Genomic DNA, 13,057 nt, shown 5'->3' with positions numbered 1-13,057 from the left:
TAGCTTGGCCAAGATCACTTTTTAAGGCAGTGCAGGTGCCGTTTGATTTGATGTGATGCGTAGATGTAGAATTTAAAATGGTATGATAATGTCAAACATGAAATTTGAAAAGGAGTTAACAATGGAGACCTAATAAATAAAAGAAATAAATATCAATTATATTATTTATTGTGTACAATAACTTTACCACTGTAATGATTTCTATAGGAGCTTAATTTGCCAAAAAACAGAGAAAATAGTCCATGAAATAAAGTTAGAATTGATTCTGACTGATTGTATTTTCATCTTCTCCCGCAAACTATAGATAACATAACAGTAAAAGTTTTAAAAGTTATATTTAAGAATGAAACTGATGACCTGTACTGAATGACGTAATGTTTGACATTTGTATTAGCCCTCAAAAACTATTAAGTATTAGATTAAAAAGAGCACTCCTCTCAAATGTTGAAGCCTGAACAACTAAAGCAATCTTAACCTTCTAACGCTTCAAGAGCTGCACATATTGTCTACCTGGGATGTTGCATCTTGGGCCAAGCATTTTAACCAGTTGCCTAAAACCCTGCTTTTCAACCACATAATCACATCAGTAATTTCTATCCACCATTTGCTCTTCCTTTCATATGCAGTAGAATTAGCAAGTAGTCCAGCAATGTTTGCTCAAGTTATTTGTTTACATTTGGGTCTCATATAAAAAGTTGCTATTATCTCCTCCTCTGAAGCCTGGTTGTACTCAATGTGTTTTTGCCTGAAGTAATATAAAAAGTTAGTTGTTTCCACCTTTAGTCTGAAAGGTTTTCTTGCATATTTTGCAAAGTAGTGAGCTTTGCTGCTAGTTGTTGAAGTAGCTTCCTTTTTGTTACCAAATCATCATCAGAGGATGATACACGCTCTTGCTCTCAGACATGCCAGGCTTGTCTCGTTATTCTGTGTGCTGGGGAATGTAAACACAGGCCTTGGATATAGTAATAATGATATGGTACTTTTTTATTATGTATTTGCGGATGATATGATATGGCACAACCCTATTTTCCTAGGGTTTTTTTGCTGACTATTCAAAAAAAAGAAAAAAAAAAGAATGTACAACTTGATGCAGTCCCAGGATTGGCTCACCTATCAGCTTTATGCGGTAAGCTAAAGACGCTACAATTTTTAAGTGCACGGGGAGAACACTGAAAATATCCTAGGACAAAACCTTGGGGTTCCCTGTAGTTTATGTCCTTGGAAAGAGCCTGCTTAGGCCCTTCCTGAGAAGAATATCTCCATATAATAGAAGAATATACATTCAGTCAGTTTAAATAAAGACAGAATAGCAACGGCAAGTTAAAATCATCACAGCACAAATTATATCAAAACCTTCAAAAGATTAAGTTAGATTTTTAACTTGGAAAACTTACCTTTGCCAGGTCCACCAAGGTGTTAGCCTGATCATTGAGTTTCCTTTGCTCCATCTTAACACTGCGCAGTCTGAGTGGGCGCACAAGGAGGTGTGAACATGAAAAACAGGGAAGGAGAATGTGGACAAAAGGAAAGAGATGACAGCAAGGAAGAGAGGAGAGCAGAGTGAAGAAGGGGAAGGAGGGTAGTTTGAAGGAGTAGAGCACAGAGAGACAGGTTTTTGAGGGGCAGAGAGGGCCAATAGAAAAGAAAGGAGGAGGAGGAGGAACAACAAATGTTTTATCAGGACACTTCTTTCACTGATGACATTGAAAAGAAAGTAAGACATGCATTGTAAATATTTTCTTTATGTATTTATATTTATACACATATATGGAAGTGTATGCATATAAATATATATTAAAGGCATTCCTGGTCTTGGTCAATACAATACCAACCAAAACATGCAAAATTACAGAAGCATACTACACTCATTTAAAAAAAAATAGACTGTTTGTCATGTTTAAGCTAGCTCTTTTTTGTTATAACAAGATCTTTTTTTCACAACGTTACAGTCCTTTAAGCAGCAGGTGGCAGCAAGTATTTTTGTTGTAATGAGAAATGATGCTAATAGTGAGAGATGATCTTGTTACAAGCCAAAAAAAGAATCAGTTTTTGAAAAAGTGGGAAAAGGAGCTCAATACGTGAAAGAAACGTATTATTAGGAGTTAAAAATGCCCCTGTGAGCAAGAATGCAATATGCTTCCATACAAGAAAATCCCAAAACCTGTTTGAAATCAAAACATTCCCATCTCTTTCCAAAACTAAGACATTGAAAAAAGGAAAAAGATGGCATGCCCTTTGTCAGTGCTACACACAGCTCAGTGGTAGGACTTCAGATATACACACTGGTCATTCAGTAAGCGTGCAGTGACTATGACTGACTTTGTGCACAATGAAACGAGTTGGGTGTTTTCAGTGCTGGATATTGTGAGTGTGTGTGTGTGTGTGTGTGTGTGTGTGTGTGTGTGTGTGTGTGTGTGTGTGTGTGTGTGTGTGTGTGTGAGAGAGAGAGAGTGCATATGTGCATGAGCTGATGTGTGTATGTGTGGATGCCACAGATAAAGGATGAAACTTGCCAGAAATAAACTGCCTAATGACACTGCTGAACATACGGCAACATCGACATTTCAAACATTTTAAATGAAATGCTGCACGATGATACATTGGACATGTTTTGTGATGCCTTCAACAAAGCGCCTCCTTATCTCTAATCAAATACATTATGGCTCTGTAAGAACTGTTAACGCTGATGTGCATAATATGCCATTGTTAGCAGTGGCATCACACAGCCATCATCTGAATGTGCGAGGGGAAGAATTTCCCTGTTCGGCAAATTATGAGACAGGATGACATTCAAGGGCATTTATTCATGTGCAAATCAGTATATCAGAGCAGAGTGAGACTGCTCGCTTACGGCTCTATCTCTGTGGGAAACTGCTCCAGCTCGTATGTGTCTGTTTGCCCGGCTTTGTCATCCCTTATGGCTGTCGAAGAATTGGGACTATTTGAGGTAAAAGCTCTACTTATTAGCGTAACACATTTTGAGTACAATTTTGTTCTACAAAACCCCAATGTACATGTTGCGTTGTGCTTTTTGTGCCATCCTATTGATGTCATGTACAAGGCCTTGTTGTTTGATCTCATATTAGAAAGGGAAAAAACAGCATAAATCAAGACTAAATCAACAGCAAGCATTTGATCCACATTAGAACTACAGGATAGAACACTGTGCTTATTTATGTCATCACAAAACCTTCAGGAGTGTAGGATGAGTTCTGTTGATGCAGGTTAATATAGCCCCAGAGCAGCTATATTAATCATGGGCAACAATATACACTACATCATCAATGATTATGAACTGCTGGCCAAGCCAACAAAGCTCCAAGCTCATTCTGCGCAAGATGCTTTTTCTTTCACACGTTCTCTCCAGACAGCCCTCCACTATCGACAATGTGGATGCTTTTCGTTCATTCAAGTCAGGGGGGAAATGGGAGGGAGAGGGAAGTAAATGGAACACTGAAGTAAAGAAAAAAAAAAACACACAACCGAAAACAGCAATTCAGCATCCATCCTTTTTTTCTTCTTCTTCTTCTTTTTTTTTTTAGCAACAAGTAAACTTTTTTTTTTTTTTTACATGCATGTCGAACGCAGACATGGAGAGAGGAGGAGCAGGATGTTGAAGAAACAGTAGGAAGAGGATACATAGAAGACTCAACTTACTTCTGAGCTCTGCGGTGATAGAGCAAAACAAAGACAGAACACAGTACAGATTTTTAACCCCACAACATTCACGAAACGAGCGAAAACCATTACACTTCTCACTGTAAGCACAGGGTAAAAAGAGGGTCGCGGGGAGAGGGGGGCAAGGGAGGGGAACAGGAAGGACCATTACACTAGATTGCAGAGTGTTTGTGCGTATGTGTGTGTGTGTGTGTGTGTGTGTGTGTGCGTGAGTGTACGTGTGTGCGCGCGCACGCTCTGTATGTGTCCATCTGTGAGAGCTTACATATGTGTATGACAATCAAAGGAAATGGTCTTCAAGGAGAGGACATTGTGGGAAAACAGCATTGTTGATACTATCAGATATACACAACTATGTGGTATTATAGCTGATAACGCTGCCTAACAACAAATAACATTAAGGAATGAACCCAAAGGGACTATTTTCTTTTACAGCTAATCAGTAAGAATTACATTATCTCAGATTAACAGTTCAAATGATAATACAGCCTAAATATGTTAACCACAAGTAGCATTAAAGATTGAGCATCATTAGTTCTGGTTTTAGGCCATGCTGAAAGTCTCCTTGGTAGTTTGTGGTGAACGTCTCTGTCATATTTAGATTAGATTATGCAAAACACACAAGGTGCAGTGAACTTACTGGTGAATGGCTTGGAGAAACTTGCGCTGGTGTTTCCGCACCTTGGCGTGATCTATCTTCTTGACCAATTTTGTGTGTTTGTAAATGAGCCATGTTTCCCTGAGTACATTGGCAGCTGTGTTCTTTACCTATGAAACAAGGGCGAGAAACTTATATAACATAGAGTAGTTTGAACTGCTCTGACAGATTACAGACTGAAGCACCCATCTGTGTGTATTATTATGATTAACAATAATTTCAAAAAGTGGTTACACACAGAAAAATAAAACAATAAAAAAGGTTAAGTTAGAATTACATGTGCCAAAAACTCATTGTATTTGACTCCATACACACACTCACCAGCCATTTCATTAGTTGCACCTAGCTAATACTGGTTTTGGATTTGTGAGAGCCAATTCCTCATGACATCACACAGTTACTGTAGATTTATCAGCTGCACATCCATGACATAAATCTCCCATTCAACCACATCACAAAGTTGCCCTGTTGGACTGAAACTTCTTGTCATTTCAAGAAACGATCTGAGCTTTGCGACATGGGGCTTTATCCTGTTGGAAGCTGCCATTGGAAGCTGGGTACACTGTGGTGTTAAGGGTTGGACAGGTGGTGTTTAAAGGGCGTTCAGCTGGTACTAAGTGCGTTTAAGCACCTATAGTTCATTTACTCTGGTCCAAATCAGTTTATGAATTTGTAAGCTTGTAGCTTTCCCCGTGGTTTGGTTTGTTTACACAGAGTAAAGTCCAAGAGAACCAAAATGCATCACTGCAAACTACGTGAGAGTGTTCAGTCTGCTTGAATGGATCCGTGCGTTCATGGTGTTTATGCCATATTCTGACCCTACCATCTGAATGTTGCAGCAGAAACTGAGACTCATCAGACCAGGCAATGTTTTTCCAATCTTCTGTTGTCAAGTTTTGGTTAGTCCATTGTCGCACCCGGCCGGATTCTCTGCTGCTATAGCCCATCCGCTTCAAGGTATGGCATATTGTGCATTCAGAGGAGCTCTTCTGCATACATTTCAGTTTAATTTTATTTATATAAAGCCAATTCCCGACAAAAATTGCCTCAAAGTTTCTTATAATGTAAGGGAAAGACCTTAAAATATTAGAAAGCTATCCCAAACAACCCCCTGTCAACAGTTGGAAGGAAAAACTCCCTTTTAACAGGAAAAAACCTCTGACAGAATCAGGCTCAGGGAGTGGCAGCCATCTGCCACAACTTGTGGGGGGTGAGGGGAAAGAGAAAAGAGCAGAAAGAGGACGAAGGGAGAGAGAGTCAGGGTTTAATAGTTACAAACGATTAAAACCAATAGTCGGCAGAAAACACACATAGGTTTCTTCAGCATGTTGTTTTGCCCATGTCTGCATATTTAAATGCACTGATTTCCTGTCATGTGACTGGCTGGTTAGACGTTTGCATTAACAAGCAGTTGAAGAGGTGTACCCAATAAAGTGGCTGGTAAGTGTATTGTTTATTCTACAATCCCAGTCAAATTAACAGACTGGAAGAAGCAAATTGTCACACATTTTTTGAGCTGAGAATGCTCGAAAGAGTTATAAACCAAAACATTCTCATCACTGTTACAAACACAAAATGCATATTATAAGAGTTTACTATTACAGTTTACTGTGACTCACTCGTTTGCAGAGTTGTGTGTCCATCATGAAGTTGTGGACATGCTTCTCAGCCTTGGTTAGCTCCAGCTTCCTGGCTACCACTGCAACTACCAACGCAGTGCAACCAGCTCCCTGTTGCACAAAAACAGCAACTGTTCTTTCTTATATGGACACTACATTGTGTTTGGCTGGTGTTACATAGATCTCCATATATACATAGTACATTTCAGGTTCTTTCAAATAAATGACCAGTGTGTGAGCTCTACAGAAGAAGAATTAAATACATGTTCTGGTAGGTTAAAAACAAACAAACAGAGGAAGCGAGAAACAAATATATGTTGAGGAATCAAGTTGAAATCTGACGATCAGGTTGCATGATAATACTTTGAGCTTGAGGTTTCGTTCTATCTGATCATAGTTGTCTTGTGTGTTCTGTTATACATTTATGTAACTGAAGACATGATGAACCTACCATGATCCCTGTAAGCAGACACACGCCTTTCCCACAGTAGGTGTGTGGTACCATGTCTCCGTAGCCAATGGAGAGGAAGGTAATCGAGATGAGCCACATGGCTCCCAGGAAGTTACTGGTCACTTCCTGTTTGTCATGATACCTAAGGCAATGGAGATATGCAGAAGTCAGGAAAGCTGGAACTCAGTTTCGTGAATGTGAGCATGCTGAAGAATGACATGGTGCTGTGTGAACCAAACGGGTTGTGAGCGGAGGTGGTGGAGGTGGTGAGGATCGAGGAGTAGGAAGAAATCATGTTGGAAGGTGAGACACCTGTTTTATAAAGCCAGTTCTAAAAAAAAATGCAGCAGATTTTAGTGAGAAACAACAAAGAAAAGGTCTACTCAGTACATGTGCAAAAAACAGTAGAATTCCTTTCTGTTTTCCTTCATCTTTAAGACAGTTTTTAATGCAGAGCCATATTTTTAATGGGAAGGACGCTCAGAATAATGCGAAGGCAGGGGAAAAAAATCACTTTCTAATAGAAATAACTGATTTGAAACTGAAACCATGATGTTCACCATCTGTCAGTTTGAAAATGAGGCACTTGATGAGATGAATGATGGGAAATTTAAAAAGAAAAAAAGAGTCTGAGGCCAAATGACATCATCTTGATTTAAAATGGAAAGAAATTATACTAAGTATAGTAAGCAAGTTTTAAATGACAAAGAGAGAGGCCATGTTGCTCAGCGTGACTGGATATAGTGCCATGGCTTTAAGTTATTTTCAGTATTGCACCAGAAGGTACATCAGTGCATCCAAAAATGCATACGCTTCTTCTTTAAATCAAACTAATAGTCGGATTATTGGTCAACGTTTAATAAAAATCTTCCTTCCTTCTCAGAGTTGCCCCGACAGAAGTTTTGGTAATGCAAATCATCAGTTCAAACTGACAGCCATGCTTGAAAATGTCGGACCAAAAGGCCCATAGTGCATACGTAAAGACACTTGTGTAACAAAAAACACAACGCACACAAAGCTGGATTGAGGATGACATTGCCATACCTTCCACAGCAAAGCAAAAGTCAATCACGGAGGCAAATCTGCCTCATTCACCCACCCTCATTCAACTCGCCTGATTATTCCCAATGGGCTGTCTAGGAGGAGATCAGATAAGATTTAATTTTGAAGTCAAAATCAAATATTCATTAAGCACTTTCAGACAACATCACGCTAACATCCTTATGACAAGGCAATCTAGACTCTGAGTCTAATTTCTTGGGATTTGGTTAAGGATTTTGTAAAGGGAGTTCTAACTGGGCCAATCATGAATTTCCGATGAGTTTGAAATATCCAGCAGCGTCCAAGCCTATGAACTCAGAATGACCAGCACAATCATCTCTAATTAGCGCACAAGTACATATCAGAACAGCTGGGGTTCAGTCTATGAAGTTTTTCTCTACACCAGGAGGGAAAAAAAAAGATTCACAGTTTCATAGAAAAACCGTTTCCTCTTTCTCCTCCAAGACAGTTCATTGTTACCAAACACCATAAATGAACTAATCATGCCTTCCACATTTCTTAAAACTCCCACTCTCAAGTTTTTCTATTCATGCTCAAAGTCCGGGGGAAAAATAGCTGAGCGTTTTTGTCCCACAGAATGTCAAAAAAGTGTGTGGTCTATGGGATTCAAGCTTTTTCAATAACATGCAGAGAAGCAGTCTGTACAATACCATGCAGGAATAAAAAACATGTCTGCATCTGCATGCTTCAAAGCCAGTATATTGAGAGCAGGGGAGCAACAGAAAAACCTAGGGTCCATTTAGAGATTAACACCACCTATGACAAATCCTGAAGTATTACCATGTGAAAGGGGACCGTTACGTCTTCTTGGTACTGTTCATTTGTAAACAGTGGGGTGAGGACTGGTTGAGTAACAAAGGAAGAAGCTCATTGAATTTGACACCCCTGTCTCTTTTACCTGCATCCCAACACTTCACCAGCTGCCCTTTGATAACTGCCATGGGGATAAACTTGATCAGCTGGCTAAATATTGTAATTGCAAGTGACTACAATGTTAGTGACTAGTATGTTAATTTCATTCATTTTGTCATCAAGGCATGCAGAGAATGAGTCACGTCTCCAAGGCAGGCAGGAATGTGCTGCACCTTTCAGCACAGTGAACAGTTTATTGCAGTACAATATGGTCGCCTCTGTTGTAAATATGACCTATAAATATGCTTGGCAACAATGCAAAGAGGCATTGTTGCTTTCTCTTTTATCGCCTGTTTTTCTGTTGGTGGACATTTCATTGCACATATTTCAGCTCTCTGAAAAAGAGCAGAAGACAGCAGTACTGGAGCAGAGACAGAGGCTGAAATGGGAGCAAATCAATAGCGTTTTAAGGCTCTCAATATACTGTGTCAAGTTTTGGAATAGCATGGAGAAGAGCTGGCACCACTTTCAACTTATTCCAGGACAGGACATATATAATGTCCAGAGCAGATAGTTGTAATCCCCCCTGGTTAAATTCTCCCTGACAGACACTAACAGCAAATGCATTATTCTTGGATCAATTACCCAAACGTTTTACAGATTACATTATTTATCCAGCATCAAATGCAACAACATCCATTTACATCCAAAAGAGCACCGAGGCCTTCGTTCTGCGAGACAGTGTGATGACCACAACACAAGACCGATAAGGCAACGTCTCAAGTCGCAGTGTTTTAACTAAGCTGACCAGCAACGAGATAAACAATTGCTTGTGAATGACTATATCGGCCTGTTCAAATCACCATCGGTGTAGTCTAATCAGCCTTTTCCCTCCCAACATGGCTATGCTCTCTGTTTATGTGCACGAATGGAATCACTTCATTTTTCAGCTGCTGTTGTCTGTAGATGTTTGACAGAGGCTGACAACACAGCCTCTCTATAAATAAAGTAGCAAGAATGGATCACATGTGAATGAGGCGCACTTAACCTTGCCAACATGCACACACACACATACACTCAGGTTTTCCTTTCGAACTGGATTCCTTCACATACGCGAAATATTTTAACAGATGTTTCCTTCAGAACAAGGGCGCTTTTTAAGGTATCACACACATAAAAGTTACTACTGTGCTTCGTGCGCCTAAAATGCACAAATGAATTAAAAAACACTTGCAAAACCCGATAGTACAACAATATTTAGATTTCAAACATGCTAGAGGAAGGACATCAACCTTGCCTCTGTTTCTTGCCTTCTTTAGTCAGCCGGCACAGCGAAGCAAAGAGCCAAGCACTTTGTTCACACTGAAAAGCTCGTGCTTTACATTCTGAAGTCATCACCTTCATATAGTAACACCACATCACCACTTTTGTCCAGATGTTCAATCGAGGCAAAATAAATGGAAAAAAAAAAAAGTCAGAATGCCAAAAATTTAATCTGAACACTGCTGTGATGACTTTTAAACAAATACATCGGGATGCTCCGCGGGGGGAGGGGTTTTAGTTGCAATAAACATGAGCAGATTAAACTCAAAGTAATGACAGCTTCTTTGAAAAACTGCAAACCTAGCAGTGTTTTTACAGCACAGCAATACACAAAAGTAAGCAAGCAAAGCAGCACAGCAAACTAAAAAAAATCTGTACATTTGCTAATTGCTGAAATTGAAAGGGGACATATTGTATTTTTACATGCTTTATCATATTTATAGTGTTAGAAAAATGGATCACATTACAAATTTAACATGGCTGAATTTTTTTTTAAATTGCCATGTACGAGACAAAAGCTCAGGCTTTTGAATCGTTGGGATTTCTTGTACCTTTAGGCTCAGTTTACCAAGAGCTCTTCTGCTCTTAGTTCTTTATGAACTAAAAGTACAAGTCAGAGAGAGAGAAAGGAGGTGTATGGTCATCTCAGTTGAGCAGCTCTGGCTGTGAGCACAGTATTCCCACCCACTTGGTGTTCAAACACTCAACCAGAAGGGAGGATGGCCTTTGGATAATGTTCTTCTGAAGGAGAGGAGCTAAAACTGCTTCTTTCAGACAGAGGGCTGAACCGAGTCCCAGTGTAAGCTATATATGGATTATTTTGAACTGATTTATGCAAAGCTACTCAAGCAGAGTCCAAGAATTAAAATATGGAGTTGGGTATGATAATATCGGAATAATAAGTCCACTTTAAATATGGTGCGAGTTTTCACAGTTCAAAGCAATACAGTACAGAGTTTTTAAAATCCCAGATTCTTCCTGTGGCACCAACGTGAGATTGATTTGTGATTTTTGAAACTTTACAAGACCAGATTTTCAGTTTTCTCTAATGGCACGATTAGGTAAAATTTAGTTATGGATTAAATGTGTGAAAGAATTAATTATGGTTAATTAACAAATGTTAGCATGCTATCAATCTAATGTGATGAACATGGAACACGTTTTAGTTAAAAATATGTAAAACTTAAAAATTCTGAAGGTTTTATTATTATGCAGTTTAGACTCAACCCACTGTAAAGTTTATGCCCTAAATTAACTGTATTGGTAATTACCAAAATTGTTTTTATGTTTCAGTAATGGTTAATCCACCAGTATGCACAAGCTCTTTAACTGAAATATTTTAATGTTGGTGTTATTGTTGTTAACCTAGATTTTCAAATGTACTGGTTAAAAAAATAAAAATAAAAAATAGTTGTTAAGATGCCAAATTACAGTGATCTACTTGGATTCCTGAACAGAAATTTTTATTTGATTTGATTAATTCCTTCTTAAAGAATTTCAGTGTAACAGCTCAAATTTATAGAAATATTAATTCATTAAAGTTTGTTATTTGCCTAATGAATAATAATATTTTTCAATGTGAAACAATTTTTTGAAAGTTTCTAAATCTTTATTTGTGTTTTCTTGTTTTTATGGCCTGTGGTCATATACACACATTATATACATCTCCCTCTCACCACCTGGTGGGTGATGTTTGCGGTCCTCAAGCTTGGGTCCTCAGGTCTGGGAGTTTGAGGGTCCTATGCAGTATCTTAGCTGTTACTAGGTCGGTACTCTTCTGAACAGAGACATCTGGTGTGCTTGGAATCTGTGTCCATATGTGGGGCATCCAGGTGGTTCTCAGGTTGCTCTGCCTGGTCTTGGAATCCTGGTGATGCTTTGACCCATTGGTGTTATTTCCAAAGCTACTATGAAGTGTGCTCATGTATTGACTATACATTTTGCCTGCTGCAGTATCTGAGAGGAGCTTCCATGTTGTGGAGAGGCAGGTGATTACCTGGACGGCAACAGTGTTGTACCCTTGTAGGGCTCCTTCATGCATATCACCTCTTACACTGGGGTGGCTGTGTACATGTATTTTATAATATCCATGTTTAAACAGCTTAGGAACAAAATAGATTTCCAAGTTCTCTAACTGCTTTCTGTGTAATGTGTACAATGAAGAAAGCTTTTATATGAAAGTATATGTCATGCAATTCAAACATGAAATGAAATTATGCAGACGAATCTGCAGCAATCTTCACCTCTTGGCTTTGTGCCCAAATCCAACTCTGTCAAATGAATTCTTAAACACACTTGAGCAGTCAAGGGGCTCAATGTCACAGCGACCTGTCATCAGGAAATCAAACACAGAGGAGTGGCGGTCTCACAAGATCTGATGTAATTGTGCTTCGGTCAATTAGCACGAAATATAAACCACATGGAGGTTCGCCATGTTGCAGAAACTGGATATTAGCTTTAAATTAAGTACCTGTTAGATTTCCTCTATATATATATTGCAGGGAAGAAAATGAATTTTAAAGTGCCAGTGCAAAAATGCACACACTTTAAAGAAGAATTAACCTAAATCTACTGCACTACTGTCAACCAACTAAAATGTTTTATTTTTAACTGAAAGCTCTTTGGATTTGCTGACTCAAGGTTTTATCCCCCCCTCAACGAGGCTTTCTCTGGGCCTCTGCTTCCAGAAATGCTCAGAGTGTGTTAGCACATCTGCATTTTTAAATTTATTTTTACAGGGTCAGTGAGAAAACTTTCAAACAGTATGCTGTAACTGCAGAGATTTTCTGCAAGTCACTCAATTATGAATAATGAAGTAAATAATGTCAGCTGGCCTAAGCCCTTTACAGTGTTGTGTGTGCGCCCTTGCAAACTTTCGTAATTAACCTGAGAACTACAGTCAGTCTTTCCTTTCATGAAGTCAGGTCTCTCTGTGCTATGCTGGGACTGTCCTCCCTAATCTACAGACAAGAAACTCCATTCGTGACACCCTTAATCTTAATGTTTCAGAGCTGGAGTGTGTGCTTACATCAAAGGTTATCAGATTGACAGTAATCCATCACAGATGTTTCACTGAATTAGGATAGAGACACCTCTAGAAAAGCTCCTCAGTAAGCTTCCAAGCCCAGTAACACACTTTACATTCTCAACTCCAACAATAGTTGTTTTGCTCAAGCTAAGAAGCACTTCTTCAAAACAGTTTCCATGTAGAGCTGGGCGATATGAGATTTTTTCATATCACGATATGTTTTTTTCATTTCAGGCGATAACGATATCTATCACGATATAAGCCAAATAACTATATTTGTAAGATTTAAATGTGCCGTTGCTCACAAGTAAAATGTGAAATAATCAGCAGCTTGTTTTTATTTAAATATTTATTCCCCATAATAAGTTCAACAGGGTAGATGTACT

The 13,057-nt window shown here is 38.9% G+C and overlaps 1 protein-coding gene across 5 annotated transcripts in view; it reads right to left on the bottom strand.

The window, feature by feature from the left end:
* The window catches only part of kcnn1a (potassium intermediate/small conductance calcium-activated channel, subfamily N, member 1a), a 66,097-nt gene that overhangs the window by 5,773 nt on the left and 47,267 nt on the right, over positions 1–13,057 (bottom strand). For 4 of the 5 annotated variants that reach the window (XM_026148662.1, XM_026148664.1, XM_026148666.1 and 1 more), the window contains exons 5-9: positions 6,407–6,548; positions 5,956–6,066; positions 4,319–4,446; positions 3,658–3,666; positions 1,395–1,464 (exon numbers count right to left, since the gene is read on the bottom strand). In XM_026148662.1, coding sequence (XP_026004447.1) covers positions 1,395–1,464; positions 3,658–3,666; positions 4,319–4,446; positions 5,956–6,066; positions 6,407–6,548 — 460 coding nt within the window. The remainder of the gene's footprint in view (positions 1–1,394; positions 1,465–3,657; positions 3,667–4,318; positions 4,447–5,955; positions 6,067–6,406; positions 6,549–13,057) is intronic. The other variant, XM_026148663.1, reaches the window with a different exon arrangement.

Source organism: Astatotilapia calliptera, chromosome 18 (genome assembly GCF_900246225.1).
Source record: "Astatotilapia calliptera chromosome 18, fAstCal1.2, whole genome shotgun sequence".
In the NCBI taxonomy this organism is placed as follows: Eukaryota; Metazoa; Chordata; class Actinopteri; order Cichliformes; family Cichlidae; genus Astatotilapia; species Astatotilapia calliptera.
The sequence above is the reverse complement of the archived record's forward strand: the minus strand, read 5'-3'. Positions and strand labels throughout refer to the sequence as shown.